The 21144-nt window shown below is 44.1% G+C and overlaps 1 protein-coding gene across 2 annotated transcripts in view; it reads left to right on the plus strand.

Moving 5' to 3' along the window:
* Positions 1-21144, plus strand: part of ryr2a (ryanodine receptor 2a (cardiac)) — a 727422-nt gene that overhangs the window by 368460 nt on the left and 337818 nt on the right. For both annotated transcript variants that reach the window (XM_073050574.1, XM_073050575.1), the window contains exon 24: positions 16498-16657. In XM_073050574.1, coding sequence (XP_072906675.1) covers positions 16498-16657 — 160 coding nt within the window. The remainder of the gene's footprint in view (positions 1-16497; positions 16658-21144) is intronic.

Consider the following 21144-nt stretch of genomic DNA (forward strand, 5'->3'; position numbering starts at 1 on the left):
CATCCTCAGTTTATTCTGTTTTATCTTTTAAATCCATCTCCCTTGATCTTCATACTAGATAATTACTGAATCTGTTTATTTTGATTTATCCCATTCCTTTTAAAATTTTAAACATCTTTGTCAAGTGATTCTTTAATGTTGTCCTTTTGCTGTCATGAAACCAGTTCCATTTCAACATTCAGTGACTTGGGGCAACAGAGTTCTATATTTCCTCAAGCTTTCGTGAAAATGCTCAGGAAGTTCAACGGAGTTTGAGGAGATTTGGTACATCACCAAAGACTCTTGCAAATCTCTATAGATGTACCATGGAAAGACTGGTTGGATCATCCATACCAGCCTATGATGCAATGTGCACAATTGCAAGAGGCTGCAGAGGATTATAGAGTTAGACAGCTTCGTCATGGGCACACTCCACCCCAATATCAAGAACATCTACAAGAGGTGGTGAAGTCATTTGTTGAAGTGTCAAATGCATTAACATGGCATCTGCTGATGAATTGCAGGGGAGAAATATTACAAAATGGAGAAGTGATGACACAGCCTAGACATCATGGGTGAGATGAGACAGCAAAAAAGGCTGGTTCAGTTTAGGAGATGGATGGAGTTGGTGATGGGGAATGGAGTTTGTGGAGGGCCTTCGCAGAGGAAATATTTGCTCATCCTGTGAAGGTTGGCAGGCCAGAAAAAGGAAGTTCACCATCTCCTTCCCAAGGGCAATTACAAATCAGCAGCAAATGTTGGCTTTGCCAGTGTTAAAAAATTGACTGAAAATAAACCTATCAGCAATTGAATGTTAGTTGAGGCACGTAGCTGGTGATGTCTCAGTAAATACTTTATCATTTAATAATTTTAGCAAAAACACTTCAACTGAGGTCCTCATGACCTGGTGCTGCTAAGCCCTTGAAAGGGGCAATTCCCAAGCAGGGGTCACTGCAGCCATCTTCTCAGTCCACGTAGTCCTTAGGAATGCATTCAAACTCCACACAGACAGCAGATGAGATCACGATTATGAGATTACTGCCTCTGTGTAGTAGCAGCTCTACTAGAGTGCTGCTATAACACCCTAACATAAATGAATGTTAAATTGAACAGAGGAATGTTGGACATTTTAAATTTTTTTCCCATTTTGATGGGTAACATGCACATGTGTTGGCCTGTAGATTGGGGGAATCAGGCAAAGCAACAACCAGGAACATCTAAATCCCTTCAAGATTGTGTCTAGTGCTTTTTATGATGCATAAGCACTGTCACTGCTCTGCTATGACATGGTTTATAAAGGCAGATGTTCACGTTTACCCTGCAGCATTCAAAATTTGTATTTAGCAATTAACAGCGATGCATTTCTAACACTTAAGACCAAAGTGATGATCTGAAACAATGTAAGAGGCATTATGCTTCCAGGTCCACTTACCGATGAGTGGAAAATGAAAGAAATCTCCGAAATAAGGAGATACCCCTTAGGCAACGAGAGCATATGAAAAATAAAATTATTGGATGAAGAGTTCCAATAAAATCTGACTGCTTACCAGACTTTGAAGCAATGCTTTCTTGAGGTCTTTGAAAGGTTGCAAATAGTGTTCACCAGGAAATTGACCATGCTTGCTTTAGGTCTATCAATAATAAAGTCATTCAACGATCTGCAGGCAGTAACTTTAATTTCTCAAGTCCTTCAACAGGAAATGAGCTTATGTATTTATTTGTATGTTTTCATTTCTTGGGGTTTGAGCAACACTGGCATGTCGAGGATACACTCACCATCGCTAATGTATCTCATATCCCCTGTGACCAGGTAGGTTCCCCCTCGCACTCTCTCCTCCATCCCCTCTCTGCTCCGCCCCTCTCTCCTTGGCCCCCTCTCCCCTCTCCACCCCCTCTCTCCACGCATCCCTCTCAATCCCCTCTCTCCATGCGTCCCTCTCAATCCCCTCTCTCCATGCGCCCCTCTCAATCACCTCTCTCCATGCGCCCCTCTCAATCCCCTCTCTCCATGCGCCCCTCTCAATCCCCTCTCTCCATGCGCCCCTCTCAATCCCCTCTCTCCATGCGCCCCTCTCAATCCCCTCTCTCCATGCGCCCCTCTCAATCCCCTCTCTCCATGCGTCCCTCTCAATCCCCTCTCTCCATGCGCCCCTCTCAATCCCCTCTCTCCCTGCATCCCTCTCAATCCCCTCTCTCCATGCGCCCCTCTCAATCCCCTCTCTCCCTTCTCCCCTCTCCACCCCCTCTCTCCACACATCCCTCTCAATCCCCTCTCTCCACGCGTCCCTCTCAATCCCCTCTCTCCATGCGTCCCTCTCAATCCCCTCTCTCCATGCGCCCCTCTCAATCCCCTCTCTCCCTGCATCCCTCTCAATCCCCTCTCTCCATGCGCCCCTCTCAATCCCCTCTCTCCCTTCTCCCCTCTCCACCCCCTCTCTCCACGCATCCCTCTCAATCCCCTCTCTCCACGCATCCCTCTCAATCCCCTCTCTCCATGCGTCCCTCTCAATCCCCTCTCTCCATGCGCCCCTCTCAATCCCCTCTCTCCATGCGCCCCTCTCAATCCCCTCTCTCCATGTGTCCCTCTCAATCCCCTCTCTCCCTGCGTCCCTCTCAATCCCCTCTCTCCATGCGCCCCTCTCAATCCCCTCTCTCCATGCGCCCCTCTCAATCCCCTCTCTCCCTGTGTCCCTCTCAATCCCCTCTCTCCATGCGCCCCTCTCAATCCCCTCTCTCCATGCACCCCTCTCAATCCCCTCTCTTCCTGCGTCCCTCTCAATCCCCTCTCTCCACGCGCTCCTGTCAATCCCCCCTCTCTCCCTCTCTCCCTCTCCCTGCCCCGCCCCCATCCCATCTGTGGCTCTGTGTCAGTCATTCTCGGGTCTCTGAAATTTTGCTGTGAGGTCTATGTTTGGACCAATGTTATGATGAACACTCCAATTCATTTGTCCTGGGAAACAGTGAGCAGGTGCCTCTTAATGATGCTTTCGATCACTGCACCAAAAATTCAGGGTGCATTGATTCAGCAATTATTTGCCCTTCTATGTGGACAGGATGTAGTGTGCTCACTCGAGTCGAGTATTTTGTTCTCTCAAGGTGATATTCCCTTAATGGAGAATGCCTGTGTATAACTTTGTTTAACATGGGGAGGCTGATGTACAGGCAGCCACCACACAGTCCTTTACAGAGCGGGGGTCAGGGTCTAGTGATAGGGCATGCAAGATAACTGGGAACCCTTCACTTCTGCAGCCTTCCTCCACCTTCACTGCTGCTGTGATGTGTCATCATTTGCCACCAGCTCTACCGTTGTGGCCTTGGTTGGATCACTCTTTGTCTGGAACCTCCCCTTGACCTCACTGCCATGGGTGACCCTGGCAGGAGCTAAGCTCCAGATGGCATCGCTCTTTGGATCTCAGGAACTCACAAGCCTCTTCATCATAACAAGGTGACGATCCTCGATGTAGAAGAAAAAGAAGACCAGGATGCACCTGGACAACTTTTCATATTGTTGGGTGGATGCGATTGTTATAATGGTGCTAGAACAGCTTATCTAGAAGCTGGTTCTAGGGAGTAGGTCTCAGTCTCCCAGCCAGATTTGGTCTAGCCTCATAGCTTTGCAGTATCCAGTTTTCTTGTTATCACACGGAATGAATCGAGTTGGCTGAAGACCAGCTTCTGTGATGCTGAGGACCTCAGGAGGAAAGAGAAATGGGTTCTTGGCATTTCTGGCTTTTGATTGTGGTGGGCGCTTTAGTTTTCACCACTTGCCCTTCATTTGCTGTAACAGGGAATGGGAATATTCTTGGCGCTCCTCTTCCTGTTAACTGTTTAATTGTCCACCACTATTTCTAGATGTGGTTGGATTGCGGAGCTTTGATTTGATCAGTTAGTTATGGGAGTGTTTTGCTGTGTTTATTGCTTGCTTCATAGGCTTTGGTGCATTTTAGCATGTGTGCCGCCCTGTGCTTCAACTTCACCTGACTAGTGCCTTATTATTAGCTATGCTGCTTCTGGTGTTGCTCTATGCAGTCCAATTAAATCATTGGTATCTTCCTAATTTGATAGGGGTGGCAGAGTGGGGAAGATTTTGGGCCATGAGGACTTGTGTTGCATTCGTTTTGAACTACCAGACCTTGTCTGAGTTGGTCTCATTTGTCATGTCATACAATGTGATGCAGCACAAGCTCAGTATGAAGTCAGGACTGAAGGACATCTGTTCATTGGTTACTTCTGTCTCAGGCAGATGCACCTGCAACAGGTAGAATGATTAGAATGAAAGCAAATTGGTACACATCTTGTGCTGGTTCACTCAATAGCACCTCAAAGGTTTAAAAGTACATTTATTATCAAAGTATGTATGCAGTATACAACCCTGAGATTCATCTTCCCACAGACAGCTGTGAAACAAAGAAGAACCATGGAACCCGTTCAAAGAAAAAGTATCAATCCCCTCCTCTGCAGGCAGAAAACAAAACAAATTGCACAATGGCAAGAGAAAAAAGAACGAAAGCACAGAATGTAAAGCACAAAATCAAAAGGCATACTTCAATTCCGCTCGATGCTCATTATCTGCAAGCCACCCCAGTTCAAAATCACCCAAACTAGCAACAAATAAAAGGAGAAATAAAAGGAAACTAGAAACACATCTTTCGTGAAGTAGAGTCCAATCCACAAACTGCATTGATTAAACCTTGCTCTGGTACCTCGACAGCATCGATTATTCAAACACAAGGACTTTCCCTTGGGAACAGTGAGTGTGTGTGTGTGTGTGTGTGAGTGAGAGAGAGAGAGGCCATTATATGCAGACACCTCCCTTTGGTAGCAGTGAGTGAGAGGCTGGTAGACAGTGCTGAACAGCCCCTGCACCTGGCTCAATGATTTCTGTCTTAGGCGCTTTAATCGGTGAGAGCGGCAATACATTCTGGTAACTGTCCTTCAGGACTCAACAGCTTGACTCTGCCAGGTGAATTTTATGGTTTGTTTGTGAAACACCTGACTAGATCCACCATTTTGTCTCCCCTCTTGACTACTTGCAGACTACCGACTTCTGGTCAAATGGGGTTCATCTGCACAAGTTTTTATTGCACAGTCTAATCCCTGACTTCACAACCTAACTCGTCATAACCCTTGCACTTCAATTTCTGCCTGCACTGCACTTTCCCTGTAACCGAAACTTCTCTGTTATTACTTTTCCCTTGTACTACCTTGATGTATTAATGTTGTGAAATGATATGTGTGGATGACAAACAAAGTGAAGTTGTTCACTGTGCCTCAATACATGTGACAGTAACAAACCAACTATCAATTACCAGTTAAGGGAGTGCTTCGTAGCAACATGGCCAGTCTTGTCCCTATGCAGATAGAAGCACTGCAAGTAGTGAGATCTGTGCATGCCAGAATCAACACCGATTGATGCAGATACACCCCCCCCCCCCAGTCATTAGGATGGCCACCATAAGCATACTGTATTTGTACACTTTTCTCTGTATTTCATGCCTCCGTAGACACAATCCATTGTTGTTCTCAGATAAAATTGAAAGGCTGACTGTAGTTTCTCAGCAGAGGGCTGTGAGCTACATCTGTTCCATGAGTAGTAACAATGAGAGCATCTTGTACCTGATGACTGTGACCTTTCCCGTGAATATGATGAAGTGCAGTTCACACAAAACTTCCTCCTGCTTTCCCTTGATGACATACTTCAGCCAATTATTGGTGATTGTCTTGACTTCTCTGAAACATCTTTCTCATGCCTTCAGGTTTTCAGGCCAGCGCAGTTTCTCTGCTTGCTCAGTGACTGTGGTGTTCTCCAATACTGAATTGGAATTCGAGTGAACCATCCGAGTACTATATTAATTTGCCCAATAGTGATATGAAGTGAAGGGGATGACTTTAAACATTGCAGCTCTTGCTTAACGTGTTCTATCATTGTTATTAAAACAATAGCAGACAGAGACTTGTCAGATTCTGCTAACTTGGAGACATGCCCAATCTCAACAGCTGTGCCAGAAACACGCTATTTTCCCTTTAATTGTTTCGATGAGTTGTTTTATTTTCTTGTAAATGATGTTTGCTCATTCATTGCATTCACATTCTTGTTGTCTAATTATTTCCGTGTACTGAGTTGGTCTAGGCAAGAAAACACGAGAATTGTTTAGCAGGAGAGGAAAGAGTGGGAATGGAAATCATTTCTCATCTCATTGGATCTTGGCACAAACTAAATAACATTAGTTTAGACCTTGACTCAAGTTGTTTTCCAGGACTTGTGGTGTCCCTGGAGTAACACATGCCAATTGCCGGAGTAACTTTGCAGGTCAGGCAGTATCTATGGAATGGAATAAACAGTTGATGTTTTGGGCTGAGATCCATCCTATATGTTGACTTTTATACTCTGCTCCCAAATATCCCATTGTTGGAGTAAATATGGAGGACTAGAAGATCCTTCACATCACTCCAAAACAGTAGTTGCATCTTAAAATCTGCTTAACCTGGAGTAGAGTGTTTTGCACGTCCTGATTGCATTAGATAGATAGATAGATAGTTTATTGATCCTAGAGGAAATTACAGTGTCACAATAGCATTACAAGTACACAGATATACAAATATTAGGAGAAATAAGATAGTATAAAAATAAGTTACCTGCACCTACTGTCTATTGTCTATAAGTATCTTCCATAAATTATGCGATAATTCCTATGGTTGGAAGGTAGTATATGCGCATTAGTTATAGAGTAATCATTTTCGTTATGTGCCATGTTGTATGATGTGGGTGATCATGGTCTTCCATCTGTCCCTAACCTGAGAAGTTCTAATAAGCTCTTCAAAGGTTTTGCCTGTCCGTCCCTTGATGTAATACATGAATGTCATGCGCTGCCAACCACTACTTTTTCTTCCATCAATTTTCCCCATCTCTGCAAGATGTTTGAGCATCTCCTTCATCAGTACATGTCCCAGAAATTCCAGCTGCTGTTTCCTGATTGATGATATCAGCTCTCTTCTTATTCCGGCTTTTCGCAGTGCCTCCTCACTTGTTACTTTTTCTTTCCATGATACTTTCATCAGTCTTCTCCAGAACTACTTTTCTGCAGCTTCTAGAGGAGGGAGATAGAAAAGGGGGAAAGAGTGATCAGTTAACCTGACGTCAGTAGAAGAACAAATGCTGGAATCCATTAATAAAATGGTAGAAGGGGACTTAGAAAATGATAACAGGATTTGGCAACACAGTTTTATGGAAGGAAAGTCACGTTTGATAAACCCTTCTCGCAATTCCTCCGTCTCCGCCGCATCTGCTCTCAGGATGAGGCTTTTCATTCCAGGACGAAGGAGGTGTCTTCCTTTTTTAAACAAAGGGGCTTCCCTTCTTCCATCATCAACTCTGCTCTCAAATGCATCTCTCCCATTTCCCGCACATCTGCCCTCACCCCATCCACCCGCCACCCAACTCGGGATAGGATTCCCCTTGTCCTCACCTACCACCCCACCAGTCTCCGGGTCCAACGTATAATTCTCCGTAACTTCTGCCACCTCCAACGGGATCCCACTACCAAGCACATCCTTCCCTCCCCCCCTTTCTGCTTTCTGCAGGGATCGCTCCCTACGCGACTCCCTTGTCCACTCGTCCCCCCCATCCCTTCCCACCGATCTCCCTCCTGGCACTTATCCTTGTAAGCGGAACAAGTGCTACACATGCCCTTACACTTCCTCCCTCACCACCATTCAGGGCCCCAGACAGTCCTTCCAGGTGAGGCGACACTTCACCTGTGAGTCGGCTGGTGTGATATACTGTATCTGGTGCTCCTGGTGTGGCCTTTTATATATTGGTGAGACCCAACGCAGACTGGGAGACACGTTTCGCTGAACACCTACTCTCGGTCTGCCAGAAAAAGCGGGATCTCCCAGTGGCCACACATTTTAATTCCACGTCCCATTCCCATTCTGATATGTCTATCCATGGCCTCCTCAACTGTCAAGATGAAGCCACACTCAGGATGGAGGAGCAACACCTTATATACCGACTGGGTAGCCTCCAACCTGATGGCATGAGCATTGACTTCTCTAACTTCCGTTTATGCCCCTCCTCCCCTTCCTATCCCATCCCTGATATATTTAGTTTTATTCCCCCTCCTCTTTTTTTTTTCTCTCTCTGCCCATCACTCTGCCTGTTCTCCATCTCCCTCTGGTGCTCCCCTCCCCCTTTCTTTCTCCCTAGGCCTCCCGTCCCATGATCCTTTCCCTTCTCCAGCTCTGTATCCCTTTTTCCAATCACCTTTCCAGCTCTCAGCTTCACCCCACCCCCTCCGGTCTTCTCCTATCATTCCATATTCCCCCTCCCCCTTCTACTTACTATCTTTTCTTTCAGCTAGTCCTGACGAAGGGTCTCGGCCCAAAATGCTGACTGTGCTTCTCCCGAAAGATGCTGCCTGGCCTGCTGCGTTCCACCAGCATTTTGTGTGTGTTGCTTGAATTTCCAGCATCTGCAGATTTCCTTGTGTTGTTTGATGAATCCATTGGAAGCTGGGACAGGTGCAGGATGCTGAGAGGAGGATGGTGTGTTGGCGGGATGCATGGGCATTTGTGAAGTTGAAGGGTATAAATTAATATAAGAACAACATAGAAAGTTTCAAGATCAGTTTTGTGGTGTTAGCCAACAATAATTGGATTTTTACATTGAACCTACACAAAATACAGTATTTATTCTATTCTTTTTAAATATTTTATTGATAGGACGGTAACAGGCCCTAGCAACCCAGTGAGCCTCTGCTGCCCAATTCCACCAACGTGACCAATTATTTTACTAGTCCATGATAGAGATGTTTAAGATTATGAGGGGGATAGATAGAGTTGACATGGATAGGCTTTTTCTATTGAGAGTAGGGGTGATTCAAACAAGAGGACATGAGTTGAGAGTTAGGGGTCAAAAGTTTAGGGGTAACACGAGGGGGAACTTATTTACTCAGAGAGTGGTAGCTGTGTGGAACGAGCTTCCAGTAGAAGTGGTGGAGGCAGGTTCAATATTGTCATTTAAAGTAAAATTGGATAGGTATATGGACAGGAAAGGAATGGAGGGTTATGGGCTGAGTGCAGGTCGGTGGGACTAGGTGAGAGTAAGCGTTCAGCACGGACTAGAAGGGCTGAGATGGTCTGTTTCCATGCTGTAATTGTTATATGGTTATATCTTTGGACTGTGGGAGGCAACCCGAGCAGACTGAGGAAACCCACGCGGTCAGAGGGAGAATGTCCTTCCAGACAGCGGCAAGAATTGAACCCGGTTACTGGCACTGTCATACTACCGTGCTACTGTGCCACCCAAGGTCCTCTCTGGGTTACTGAGTTGTAAATGTGGCTGTGAACCATATTCCCTCATGACAGATGGTGCCTACAGATCCACAATAGTTCTGCAAAATCCATCCTACTGGACTCCCAAATGGTTGGCCATATGTACGGGTTGTGTGAAAGTTGGACATTTGTAAGCTGGGGGCGACCCATGGAGCTTTCCATGCTCTCCAACAGAAGCAATTAATGATTGTTATGCTATAGTTAATGCATCTGTCCAGATGAGTCGAAATAGAACCATGGAAAATATTGATTAAACATTAACGGTAGTGTTATGTACAATGCTGATGACTGTACTTTAGGATAGTTGTAAAGGTTCTGCAGAGGATGCAAGTGACCATTTGACATTTGAGGTTCACTGGTGTACAGCTGAGAAGTGCCTCTGGGCTTGCCTCTCAGTACATGTGCTGCACCGCTGACTCAGTGGTGAGCCGAATGGTGGGGCAGGAGATCAGATTTATTGACCTCATTGGCTCCATCATTCCACCTCTGTGAACAGCAGTGGAAGAGCAGAGATCGTAGGCCTCTCCCTTTGGAACAGGCAACTGGAGGTAATCTAATCTGGCTCACCGAACGTAGCTTCTGATCTTGGCATCTGAATACATTGCTGCTTCACAAAATCATCACAGAAATCCCGAGGAAAGGTTTCTATGGAGCTCTTCGGAATAATGTATTGAAATAAGTACTGCTGAGGGCATTTCTTTGAATGATTATGGAAAGGATTGATCAGCGCAGTAGCAGAATCTACATGCTGCTTCAGGAGGTTTGTTCAGTCACTTTGTTCCTCAAGCTCTTGAAAAGTGCCAGGGGACACATGTAGCGATGCAGCCGCATCACCCTGCCTCACAAAGTCAAGCCTCACAAGTGCAGCTAAGATACTGCAACATAATTTCCCCTGTCATTTCGAATTGGAATGGGATCAATTGCCTTATTCCCTGGTCCAATGGAGAGTTCAGGCACTCTTCCAGTAGTGGATATGCTCTAGTTGCAGTGGAATTTCATCGCATGTGATGCTGCAGCAAGCTCACACTCTCCCAGAAGTGTAAACAAGCCATCACCAAGAGACAGATATTCATACAGAGAATGCTTTAGTCATGATGCTGCAGCTGTCATGAGCCTTGGTGTTCAATCTGCCCCCTTCTCAAAAGGAGACCTCAAAGAATATGCTTCATCTTTCATCAGCTATATCAGTAAGTGCGCAAATGATGTTGGTACCTCAAGAATGGCCATCTTACGGCCGGACGAGAAGCCCTGGCTGAATGCTGGGATGTGCTCGCTACTGAGAGCCTGATTTGCTGCCTTCATGTCTGGTGACAGAACAGCTCTCGGTGCAGCCAGGAGAGACCTCATCTTAGAGGGCAAAGGTCACCTATGCACAAAAAATTCAGGAGCACCTGTCTGATAATGATCCCTGGCGTGTGTAGTTAGGCATCAAGGATATTACCGAATGTGCAAGGAGAAACAGTATCGACTGTACCAGTGACACCCCCCTCCCTGATGCTGTAAACAACTTTTATGCATGCTTCGAAGCATGCAGCACAGTGCCAGCCATACAAGTTACTCCTTGCCCAGGTGAGAAGCCACTGTCTAACAGCAGCAGATGTGTGAGGGACTCTGCAGAGACACTGTAGCAGCCGGGCGAGACAACATCCCAGGCCAAATACTCAAGGAGCGTACACATCAGCTCACTGATGTCTTCACGGACATCTTCAACACTTCGCTCATCCAGACTGCTGTCCCCGGATGCTTCAAATCAGCCACCATCATCCCTGTACCAAAGAACTGTACACCTTCAGAATTAAACGACTACTACCCAGTGGCAATGACACCAATCGTGAAAAAGTGCTTTGAATGGCTGGTAATGGCACACATCAAAAACTCCATTTCTGCTTCATTAGACCCTCACCAATATGCTTACCAGCACAAACGTCGTAGTATCTGTCATGCACCTGGTCCTGACACATTTAGAAAGCAAGGACACTTATATCCGAATGCTGCTTCTGAATTTCAGTTCAGCATCCAACACTTTTGTCCCACAAATCTTGGTGAACAAAATCTTACTCTTTAGTCTAAATACACCACTGTGCAACTGAGGTTGGTCTTCCCAACTGAAAGACCTCAGATAGCTGGGATGCACAACTGCTCCTTCCTTGTCATTATCCTAAACACAGGTGTCCCCCAAGGCTGTGTGCTGAGCCCACTGCTGTACACTCTGTTCGTACATGTCTGTGCGGCCAAGCACCCGAGTAATCACATTGACAATTTGCCGATAACATGGCAGAGGTGGGGCTCATCACCAACAACAACGTTGGTGCCTACAGAGAGGAGGTGGAGGAGCTCGAGTCCTGGTGCCAGGTGAATAAGCTCTTCCTCATTGCCAACAAGACACAGGAGATGGTTATCGACTTCAGGCGAGCTCTCATCACTCACAACACTCTTTATATCAGTGGCACAGTAGTGGAAACTGCACTGCAGCAGACAGGAAGGTTCTTCAATGGACAGTATAAATTGCCCAGCACATCACCCTCACTAGCCTACCCACCATCAAGGACCTCTATACAGAAAGGTACGGATAAAGGCCAGTAGCACCCTCCCCCACCCCTGCTCATTGAACTGTGTTTTCCATTGCCATCAGGGAGGAGGCTATATAGCATCTACACTAGGACCACTAGACACAAAGTCAGTGTAAACCCCAGGTTCGGTGGGCTGCATTAATCTAATGGAAGACTGTTGTTGCCCCTGCCAAACTGATGAAATCTCGTTTGTGTGGATGCTGCGTGATGTGTTCCCCTGTTACAATTCAGTACCACAAAAGATTAGATGGTACAGCATGTGCAATTAAACAACTGAGCTTTATGATTCTTAAATTGGCTATAGAGTTAGTAAAGAAAACAAAAAAGAGCGCGTTTTAATGAAACAGTCTATTGTGTACCTTGGAGCTCATGGTTTTCCGTCCATTAGTTCCCCATCGATTTCCTCCAAGTGTTGTCGACTCCTGGACCCTCACTCCAAGTCCACTCTGTCCTGCGGTCTACTGGCTTGCTCCTCTCACGTCTTCTCTCTTCATCCCTCACTGACAAAAAACCGCAAATACCTCCTCTCAGACACACAAGAAAGTAACAACATGCCTCTCATTGGATGATGCACACTCCAAAGCCTCCGTTATCTCTAGTCATAACCCAAACACTGCTGCTACAGAGAAACCATTACATTAGCAGTGAAACCTTACAGACAAACCAGTGCATTAGCAGTGGAATTACATTAACCAAGCTTGAATTCTTGCCTGGTAATCTGGTGGCTCAGAATTATTACAAATCTGAAAGTGACACAGAAAATATGCAGCAAATGTCAATGAAAAGACTGTAATGCTGCAGTTTTACAGAATTGTTCACATAGTCTCCCTAGGCTGAAAGAAAGTAAGTGAAATTCAGAACTTGAGTGCCGAGGATCTCAGTTAACAGCCTTTTGAGTTAGGAAATGTATAATACACTAGGCAAGCAAACATTGTCCCTCCCCCACAGCCATAATTTTGGTCCTGATTCTACTGTACTCCTGATTTTGGTTCTGTTGGTTAATCATGGTTGTGGGTAGTACAACCATTTATAGTACCATCAATTACTGATCAGAGTTCGATTACCGCCATTGTTTGTAAGGGGCTTATACTTTCTCGCTGTGGCTGCGTAGGTTTCCTCAGGCTGCTCTGGCATGTTTGACATTAGTAAATTGTGGGCATAGTATGTCGTTGCCAGAAGTGTGTCAATACTTGCAGGCTGTCCCCAGCACAATCCTCACGCACTAGATCTGACACACTATCAGATGCATTTCACTGTATTTTTGATGTACATGTAACAAATAAAACCAATCTAATGTTAAAAACTAATTCATTTTTGTTAATTTGTGAGTCACAAACAATGTATTTCATGACCCAAAAGAACTCATGAAATGGATTTCCCCTTCTACTTTCATGCTGATGGTTTTACAAATATTAGCAAAAGAAAAACTGGAGATGCTAGAAATCCAAACTAAAATGACGAAGTGCTGAAATTGTTCAGCAGGTCAGGCAGCATCTATGAAGAAGGCTACAAACGGTATAACCTTTTATATTAACGATCCAGTGTTAGAATGGGAGAAGTGAACAAATAAGCATCAATTAAGTTGCAGGAGGAGGATGGGGTGAAGAGAATAAGTGGAATGCCTGGGGTAGGACAGAGACCGAGGTTAACAAGAAAACAGCACATAGAGAGGAGGTGCGAAAGGGAAATCAAAAGGGTGTGAGCAAGCTCCACTATCATAAATAGTGAAACAGTGGAAAGGGTCTCCAGCTTGAATTATTTGGGAGTGAACATCTCAGAGGAGCTGTGTTGGACCACAACACCTCCCAGATAGTAGGGAAGGCACAGTAGCACCTATATACTATCTTAGAAGTTTAAAGTGAGCAAATATGTCTCAAAAGCCACTAGGAAACGTTTATCAATGTATAATTGAGAGCATACTGACCTACTGCATGACAGCATGGTACACTAGCTGCAACAAATCAAACAGTACTTCTTAGTGAGTCTTACATCAGTGGTTGCTAAGTTGATGGAGAAGATCCAGAGAGGCAGGATTTATGAACATTTGGAGAGGCATATAATGATTAGGAATAGTCAGCATGGCTTTGTTAAAGGCAGGCTGTGCCTTACAAGCATGATTGAATTTTTTGAGGATGTGACTAGACACAGTGATGAAGGTAGAGCAGTAGATGTACTGTATATGGATTTCAGCAAAGCATTTGATAAGGTGCCCCATGCAAGACTTATTGAGAAAGTAAGGAGGCATGGGATCCAAGGGGACCTTGTTTTGTGGATCCAGAATTGGCTTCCCCATAGAAAGCAAAGAGTGGTTGTAGATGTGTCATCTTCCACATGGAGGATGGTGACTAGTGGTGTTCAGGGACCCCTTCTCTTCAGGCTTTTTATAAATGACTTGGATGAGGGAGTGGAGGGATGGGTTAGTAAATTTGCTGATGACACAAAGGTTGGGGGTGCAGAGGAGATGTCAGGGGTAAGTTTTTTATGCAGAAAGTGGTGAGTGTGTGGAATGGGCTTGCGGCAACAGTGGTGGAGGTGGGTACAATAGGGTCTTTTAAGAGACTCCTGGATAGGTACATGGAGCTTAGAAAAGTGAAGGCTACAGCTAATCCTAGGTAATTTCTAAAGTAAGGAAACGCTGGACACAGCATTGTGGGTCAAAGGGCCTGTACTGTGCTATAGGTTTTCTATGTTCTATGTTCTAAAAAGCACTGAAGTGAGTGATCAGGATGCACAAAACATCACTGGGACACAATTACCCAATATGGAAACCATCCACAACTCTCAGTGTCTATGGTGGCTTAGCAAATTGTGATGGGCTCATCTCGCTGCAGTAATCACCTCCCGTCCAGCAGAAGATAGAGAAACATCTCTGCATGACCATCCAGACTTAAAACAGCTTTTCCTTCAGGGCTGTCATGCAACGGAATAATGCCCCACTTTAGAGTTGTTTGTTTTTATTTCAGTTGTAACTTAGACGTTATTTTAAATATAGCCATTGTGTTTTTAGTAATTGAATTCCCAGTATGTTGCTTTGCACTGAATGGAGCAGCACTGTGGTCTTCTTGTCCTCAACAATGACAATCATGCTCTAACTAACTTACTAGCTACTGAAGTGATATACATTCCACTGGACTCCCAAATGGTTGGTCGTACGTATGGGTTGTATGAAAGTTGAGAGTTTGTAAGCTGAGGAGCTTTCTATGCCATCCAACAGAAGGAAATAGATGCTTGTTATGGTAGAGTTGATCTGTCCAGATGAGTCTAACTCAGGGGTTCCCAACCTAGAGTCGATGGATCCCTTGGTTATTGGTAAGGTTCCGTGACATTAAAAAGGTTGGGAACCCCTGGTCTAATGAGAATAAGATGAAGGAGTGTAGGTTGAGAGATAATGTTGAAACTGTTAAACTGTAAAACACAGAAATTCAGGAAATCTGAAATTATGGAGAATGCTGGAGCTACGTAGCAGATTAGATGATATCCAGTACTGACTGAAAAATGGAGTTAAGTTTGCAGCTAGATGACTCTACAGCAGACTGTCCATTTCTGAAGCTGACAGGAAATGCTGTACTCTCCTATAAGCTTCCTTTTTTTCCAGCCCTTTACCTCTTCCACCTATCAGCTCCCAGCTTCTCACGTCATTCCTTTTCATCCCTCTCTCCTGGACTCATGCCAGCTGCCAGCTTGTGCTCCTCACCTTCCCTGAACCTTCTTATTCTGGCTTCTGTTCCCTTCTGGGCCCCTTAATCTAAGAAAAGATGTGCTGGCGTTGGAGAGGGTCCAGAGGAGGTTCACAAGAATAATTCCAGGAATGAAAGGGTTAACCTATGAGGAGTGTTTGATGGCCCTGGGCCTGTAATCATTGGAGTTTAGAAGAATCAGGGGGATCTCACTGAAACCTATTGAATATTGAAAGGCCTCGAAAGAGTGGAGTTGGAGGGGATGTTTTCTATAGTGTGGGAGTCTAGGATAGAGGGCACAGTCCCAGACTAGAGAGACATCCATTTCGAACAGAGATGAGGAAGAACTTCTTTAGCTGGATGGTAGTAAATCTGTGGAATTCATTGCTACAAATGGCAGTGGAGGCCTAGTCATTGGGTTCAAGCAGATGTTCGTGATTAGTCAGGGTGTCAAAGGTTACAGGGAGAAGGCAGAAGAATGGGGTTGAGAAGGATAATAAATCAACCCTGATGGAATGATGGAGAAGACATGCTGGGCCAAATGGCCTAATTCTGCTCCTGTGTCTTATAGTCTTCCTTTCCAGTCCTGATGAAGGGTCTTAGTCCAAAACATCACCTGTTTGCTTCCCGCCATAGGTGCTGCCTGACCTACTAAGTTCACCCAGCATACTGTGTGTCTTGCACAGGAAATGCTGGCAATCTGAAATTATTGGATTCAGTACTGGGTCCCAAAGATTCCAACAAACCCTAAACAGAGGATGAGGTGCAGTTCCTCAGGTGTTTTCTGGGAGTTCCTTGAGTTGTCATCTTAAGTAATACAACGTATTGGTGGTTGGAGAATCTGAAGAGGTACTGTCTCGGTTCTTATGCCTAAATAACATGGCACCGTGTAAATAACTGAAAATGACTAATGATAACTACTATATTTTCTGACACAGCTACCAGCTGCCCAGTGGCTACAAGCCAGCTCCTATGGATTTGAGCCACATCAAATTAACCTCAACCCAGGAGGCCATGGTGGATAAGCTGGCAGAGAATGCGCACAATGTTTGGGCCAGAGACCGCATCAGGCAGGGTTGGACGTATGGTATTCAGCAGGTAAGCCATGTCCTGTCTGTGTTTGCAATGGATGTCACGTTCTGAGTTGGTTCCCCGAGGGGCTTGCTGCTGATTAGACAGAGTGGAAGTAATGGAAGTTTCAGCAGCCTGTGAAATTTTAATGAGCCCATTGCCAGATGAGTGCATGGCTGCAGCACCTCTTTCCACCTTTTCTGCTGAAGAAGTTGTGTATTTGTAGGGAAGTGCTTTTACCTCTAACACCGCACTATACTGCAGACTTCCTTACTGTAGAATGAGGATAGGCAGTACTGGACTGGTCTGTCTTCAGCACCTTACTGAGTAGTTTTAAAGGTTGAAAGCTCATTTATTATCAAAGCATGTATCCATATACAGCTTGTAAAGTTGTAACAAGTGAGTTTTCTCTGGGAAATCCAACCTCTGTCAGCCAGGACTGAGGAGCTTGCACTGAGATCTTCCCTTAAAATGCCACTACCAACAGAGGTGGCATTTCAATTCATACATGAATTGTGTACTTTATTGTTTTAATAGAAAGGCAGAGAGGTCTAGGAGGATTATTCTGTAAGTGAGTCAGTGCTTTCATTCACCATGTCCTGATCCACTGAGCCTAAGGCCTGTTTTGATTGTGCAGCCTTTAGTGCAATTTGGGACCTATATGGATCTCTCAGTTGTATCTTATAATTACTCGAAGTGTCCTCAACACCAACATGTATGGGCCAAACAAGTTTCGAGTTGCATGTAAGTAGACTAACGACTTCCTAATTTCACCAGGTTTTGGGTTAGATCCTACCCAGGACAAAATCCAAAGCATTTGGATTCATGTTGAAAGGACTAGAAAAGGCGGATGTGTTGAGGATGTTTCCTGTGGTGGGGGGTATCCAGAACTAGAGAGCACGGCCCCAAAATTGAGGAATGATCTTTTAGAACAGAGGTAAGGAGGAATTTTTTTAGCCAGAGAATAGTGAATCTGTGGAATTCTTTGCCACAGACTGCAGTGGAGGAAAAGACTGTGGGTATATTTAAAGCAGAAGTTGATAGTTTCCTGATCGGTCAGGGCATCAAAGGATATGGCAAGAAGGCAGGTGTATGGGGTTGAGTGGGATCCGGGATCAGGTATGATGGAATGGCAGAGCTGATTCAATGGGCTGAATGGTCCAATTCTGCCCCTATGATGTCTTATGGTATTATGGTTTATGTGTAGTCTCCACCTTTACCCCATACCACTCACACTGGCAATTCCAAGTGAATTATTTTGTCTCAGATGACATTAAAGGTGTTTTACTGCAAATTCAACAAGTGATGGATAAGTTATGAGAAGATTTTGCATAGATTTGGTTTAAATTTCCTTCAGATTGGGAAAATTAATTTAATCTCATTAATAATTTTGAAAATAGTGAAAAAGCACAATATATTTTCATCCATTTGTCCTTGGCTGGGATATTGCTGGCATTACAAATATTTATTGAATACTGCTAATTTCCCACTGAGTTCCTTACTGCATATGTGGGTCTGGAATCATTTGGTTGGCTTACTGAGTAAGGATGGTATATTCCAGTCCCTGAAGAGCAGAACATAATCAAATCAAATGCACAATATTAAAAATTAAAGATGTGTCTTTTAGGAGAGCAGTGTTGGATGCTGTGGGCAAAATCTAGTCTTTTCTCCTCCAAAACATTGTGATGCCCAGAAAGAAAAAAAAGTATAAAATATTTTTTTAAATGAGAAAAAAAACCATATGTGAACAATGAGTGACATACAGCAATGTTCAGAAGAAGACAGACTGTGCAAACAAAAAATACTGAGAACATGAGTTGAAAAAGTCCTTGAAAGTGAGTCTGTAGGTCACAGAATCAGTTCAGAGTGGAGGTGGTTGAAGTTCTCCATGCAGGCTCAGGAGCCTGATGGTTGTAGGGTAATAACTATTCCTGAACCTGGTGGTGTAGGATTGAAGGCTTCTGTATTTCCTGCCTGATGGTAGGAGTGAGAAGAGAGCCTGGCCCAGATATTGAAGGTCTTTGATGATTAATACTGCTTTCTTGTGGCTGCATCTTCAAAGAGATGACACTTCTAACCATCCCTTTCTGCATCAGTGTCGGCCTGCATTGAGGGCTCATGTCTCTGAATGATGTCTTTAATCTTCTGATACAGAGGTCACAGTTTTGCAGATTCACCACTGTCCATTGGTGAATATCTCACTGGGATCACCATTAAGTAAGAATACCATAGCATGGTGAGAAGTTAAGTGAGAACTTTATGACTCTTGTTCCTTCCAGACATTAACTCAAACTTGCTTACATCCGCATTAATCAAAAGGGCATTTTTCTTAGTTCTATCACGTTGTACTAATTGTCAATATTACTGGGAAAGGGCATTCAAATGGTCGTGTATGTGGCTTTGAGGGTTAATTAAGTTTCTAAAGTGAGGTGATTAATGGAGGCAGTGAAAAGATAGACTTGTGGGTTTGATATTAATAAAGAAAAGTTATGAGGACTTAATGCCTTTTACTTGTTCCTGCAGATAATTATGTTCAAATGAATCATATATTGCATTTAGAATTCTATTCAATTTTCTCAAAATGAAATTGTTTTTCCAAGGTGGATATCAGTGATTTATAGGCTGCTGAAGTCAGAGTAGAAATGTGGAGACACAGGAATTTATATATGAGAAGTGCTTTGATTAATTATGTATATTAATATTTATTGCCAGCTTAAAATAAGATCCTTCAAATACAAGAAAAATCTGTAGTGCTTCAATGAGTCAAATTAGTTACAGTATATTACAACAATGAAAAATTAGGACATCAAATGTACCTTCAAGATTGTAGTGTAAAGGACTTGAAATATTAGAATGAGGTGCCGTTCATCTTCATGTGATTAATCTGCGCTAAAACTACACTCTATTTGATTAAAAAATGTTAAAAGTCATCTCCTGTTGCACTTCTGATAAAAATAGAATGGGGCTGATGAAATGTAACCAATACCGTGAAGAACTACATTTGTGTATTATGACTTTTTTATTACGTTGAATATGTTATTATTAGCAACCGAGAATTGGAAGAAAAAGTCCATTTCATACAGCATCTGTGTCAGTCTACTGCCAACTCCATCCATCCCAGCAACAGCATGTTTAGGTTGAGTCCGGTGATGGGGAGCTTCAGAGATCTGACAAGAGGTGATTGATCTAGGTTGTTGATTTTTCTCTTGCATCAACGATGCTCCCTGATCTACTGTATATTGCTGATATTTTCTGTTCTAATTTGACTTTAGGATTTAAAAAATAATTCTTTAGAGATATGGCACTGTTACAAGCCCTTCTGTCCCAATTACACCCATGCAACTATTTAACCTACTTACCTGTAAGTCTTTCGAATGTGGGAGGAAACTGGAGCACTCGGGGGAAACCCATGTGACCGCAGGTATAACTCCTTTCAGACAGTGGCAAAATTGAACCTGGATCATTGTCGCTGTTACAGCATTACACTAATCACAACGATCCCATACAACCCAACTGCAGATGGTGGAGCCTGAAGACACACACATCTTAGGAACAGCTTCCTCCCCACCACCATCAGATTTCTGAATGGACAATAGAAAACTTCCATGAAATGTATTGAGCTCCTTCATTAGATGGCAGAGCTAGAAACTTAGACATAGACCATAAGACCAGAAGGCATAGGAGCAGAATTAGGCCATCTGACCCATCGAGTCTGCTTCACCATTCAATCATGGCTGATCCTTTTGTTTTTCTCCTCCTCAACCCCAGTTCCCAGCCTTCTCCTCATAACCTTTGATTGTCAAGTCCAATTAAGAACCCATCAATCTCTGCCTTAAATACACCCAATGATCTGGCCTCCACAGCTGCATGTGGCAACAAGTTCCACAAATTCACCATGTTTTGGCTAAAGAAATTTCTCCACATCTCTGCTTTGAATGGGCGCTGCTCTATCCTGAGGCTGTGCCCTCTTGTCCTAGACTCTCCCCCCATGGGAAACATCCTTTCCACATCTACTCTGTCTAGGCCTTTCAACATTGGAAAGGTTTCAATGCGATCCCCTCTCATCCTTCTGAATTCCAGCGAGTTCAGACCCTGAGCCAACCAATGTTCCTCATATTATAACCCTTTCATTCCCGGAATCATCCTTGTGGACTTTCTCTGAACCCTCTCCAATGTCAGCACATCTTTTCTAAGATGAGGGGCCCAAAACTGTTCACAATACTCAAGGTGAGGCCTCACCAGTGCCTTATAAAGCCTCAGCATCACATCCTGGCTCTTGTTTCCTAAACATCTTGAAATAGTCCGCATATTTACTTCTATTACCAAAATGCATGACTGTGCATTTTCCAACATTGTATTTCATTTGCCACTTTCTTGCCGATTCTCCTAATCTAAGTCCTTCTGCATCTTACCTGTTTCCTGAACACTACCTGGTCCTCCACCAATCTTCCATCATCGAAATCATTTATATACAGCATAAAAAGAAGTGGTCCCCAACACCAACCCCCGCAGAA

Source organism: Hemitrygon akajei, chromosome 7, assembly GCF_048418815.1.
Source record: "Hemitrygon akajei chromosome 7, sHemAka1.3, whole genome shotgun sequence".
Lineage (NCBI taxonomy): Eukaryota > Metazoa > Chordata > Chondrichthyes > Myliobatiformes > Dasyatidae > Hemitrygon > Hemitrygon akajei.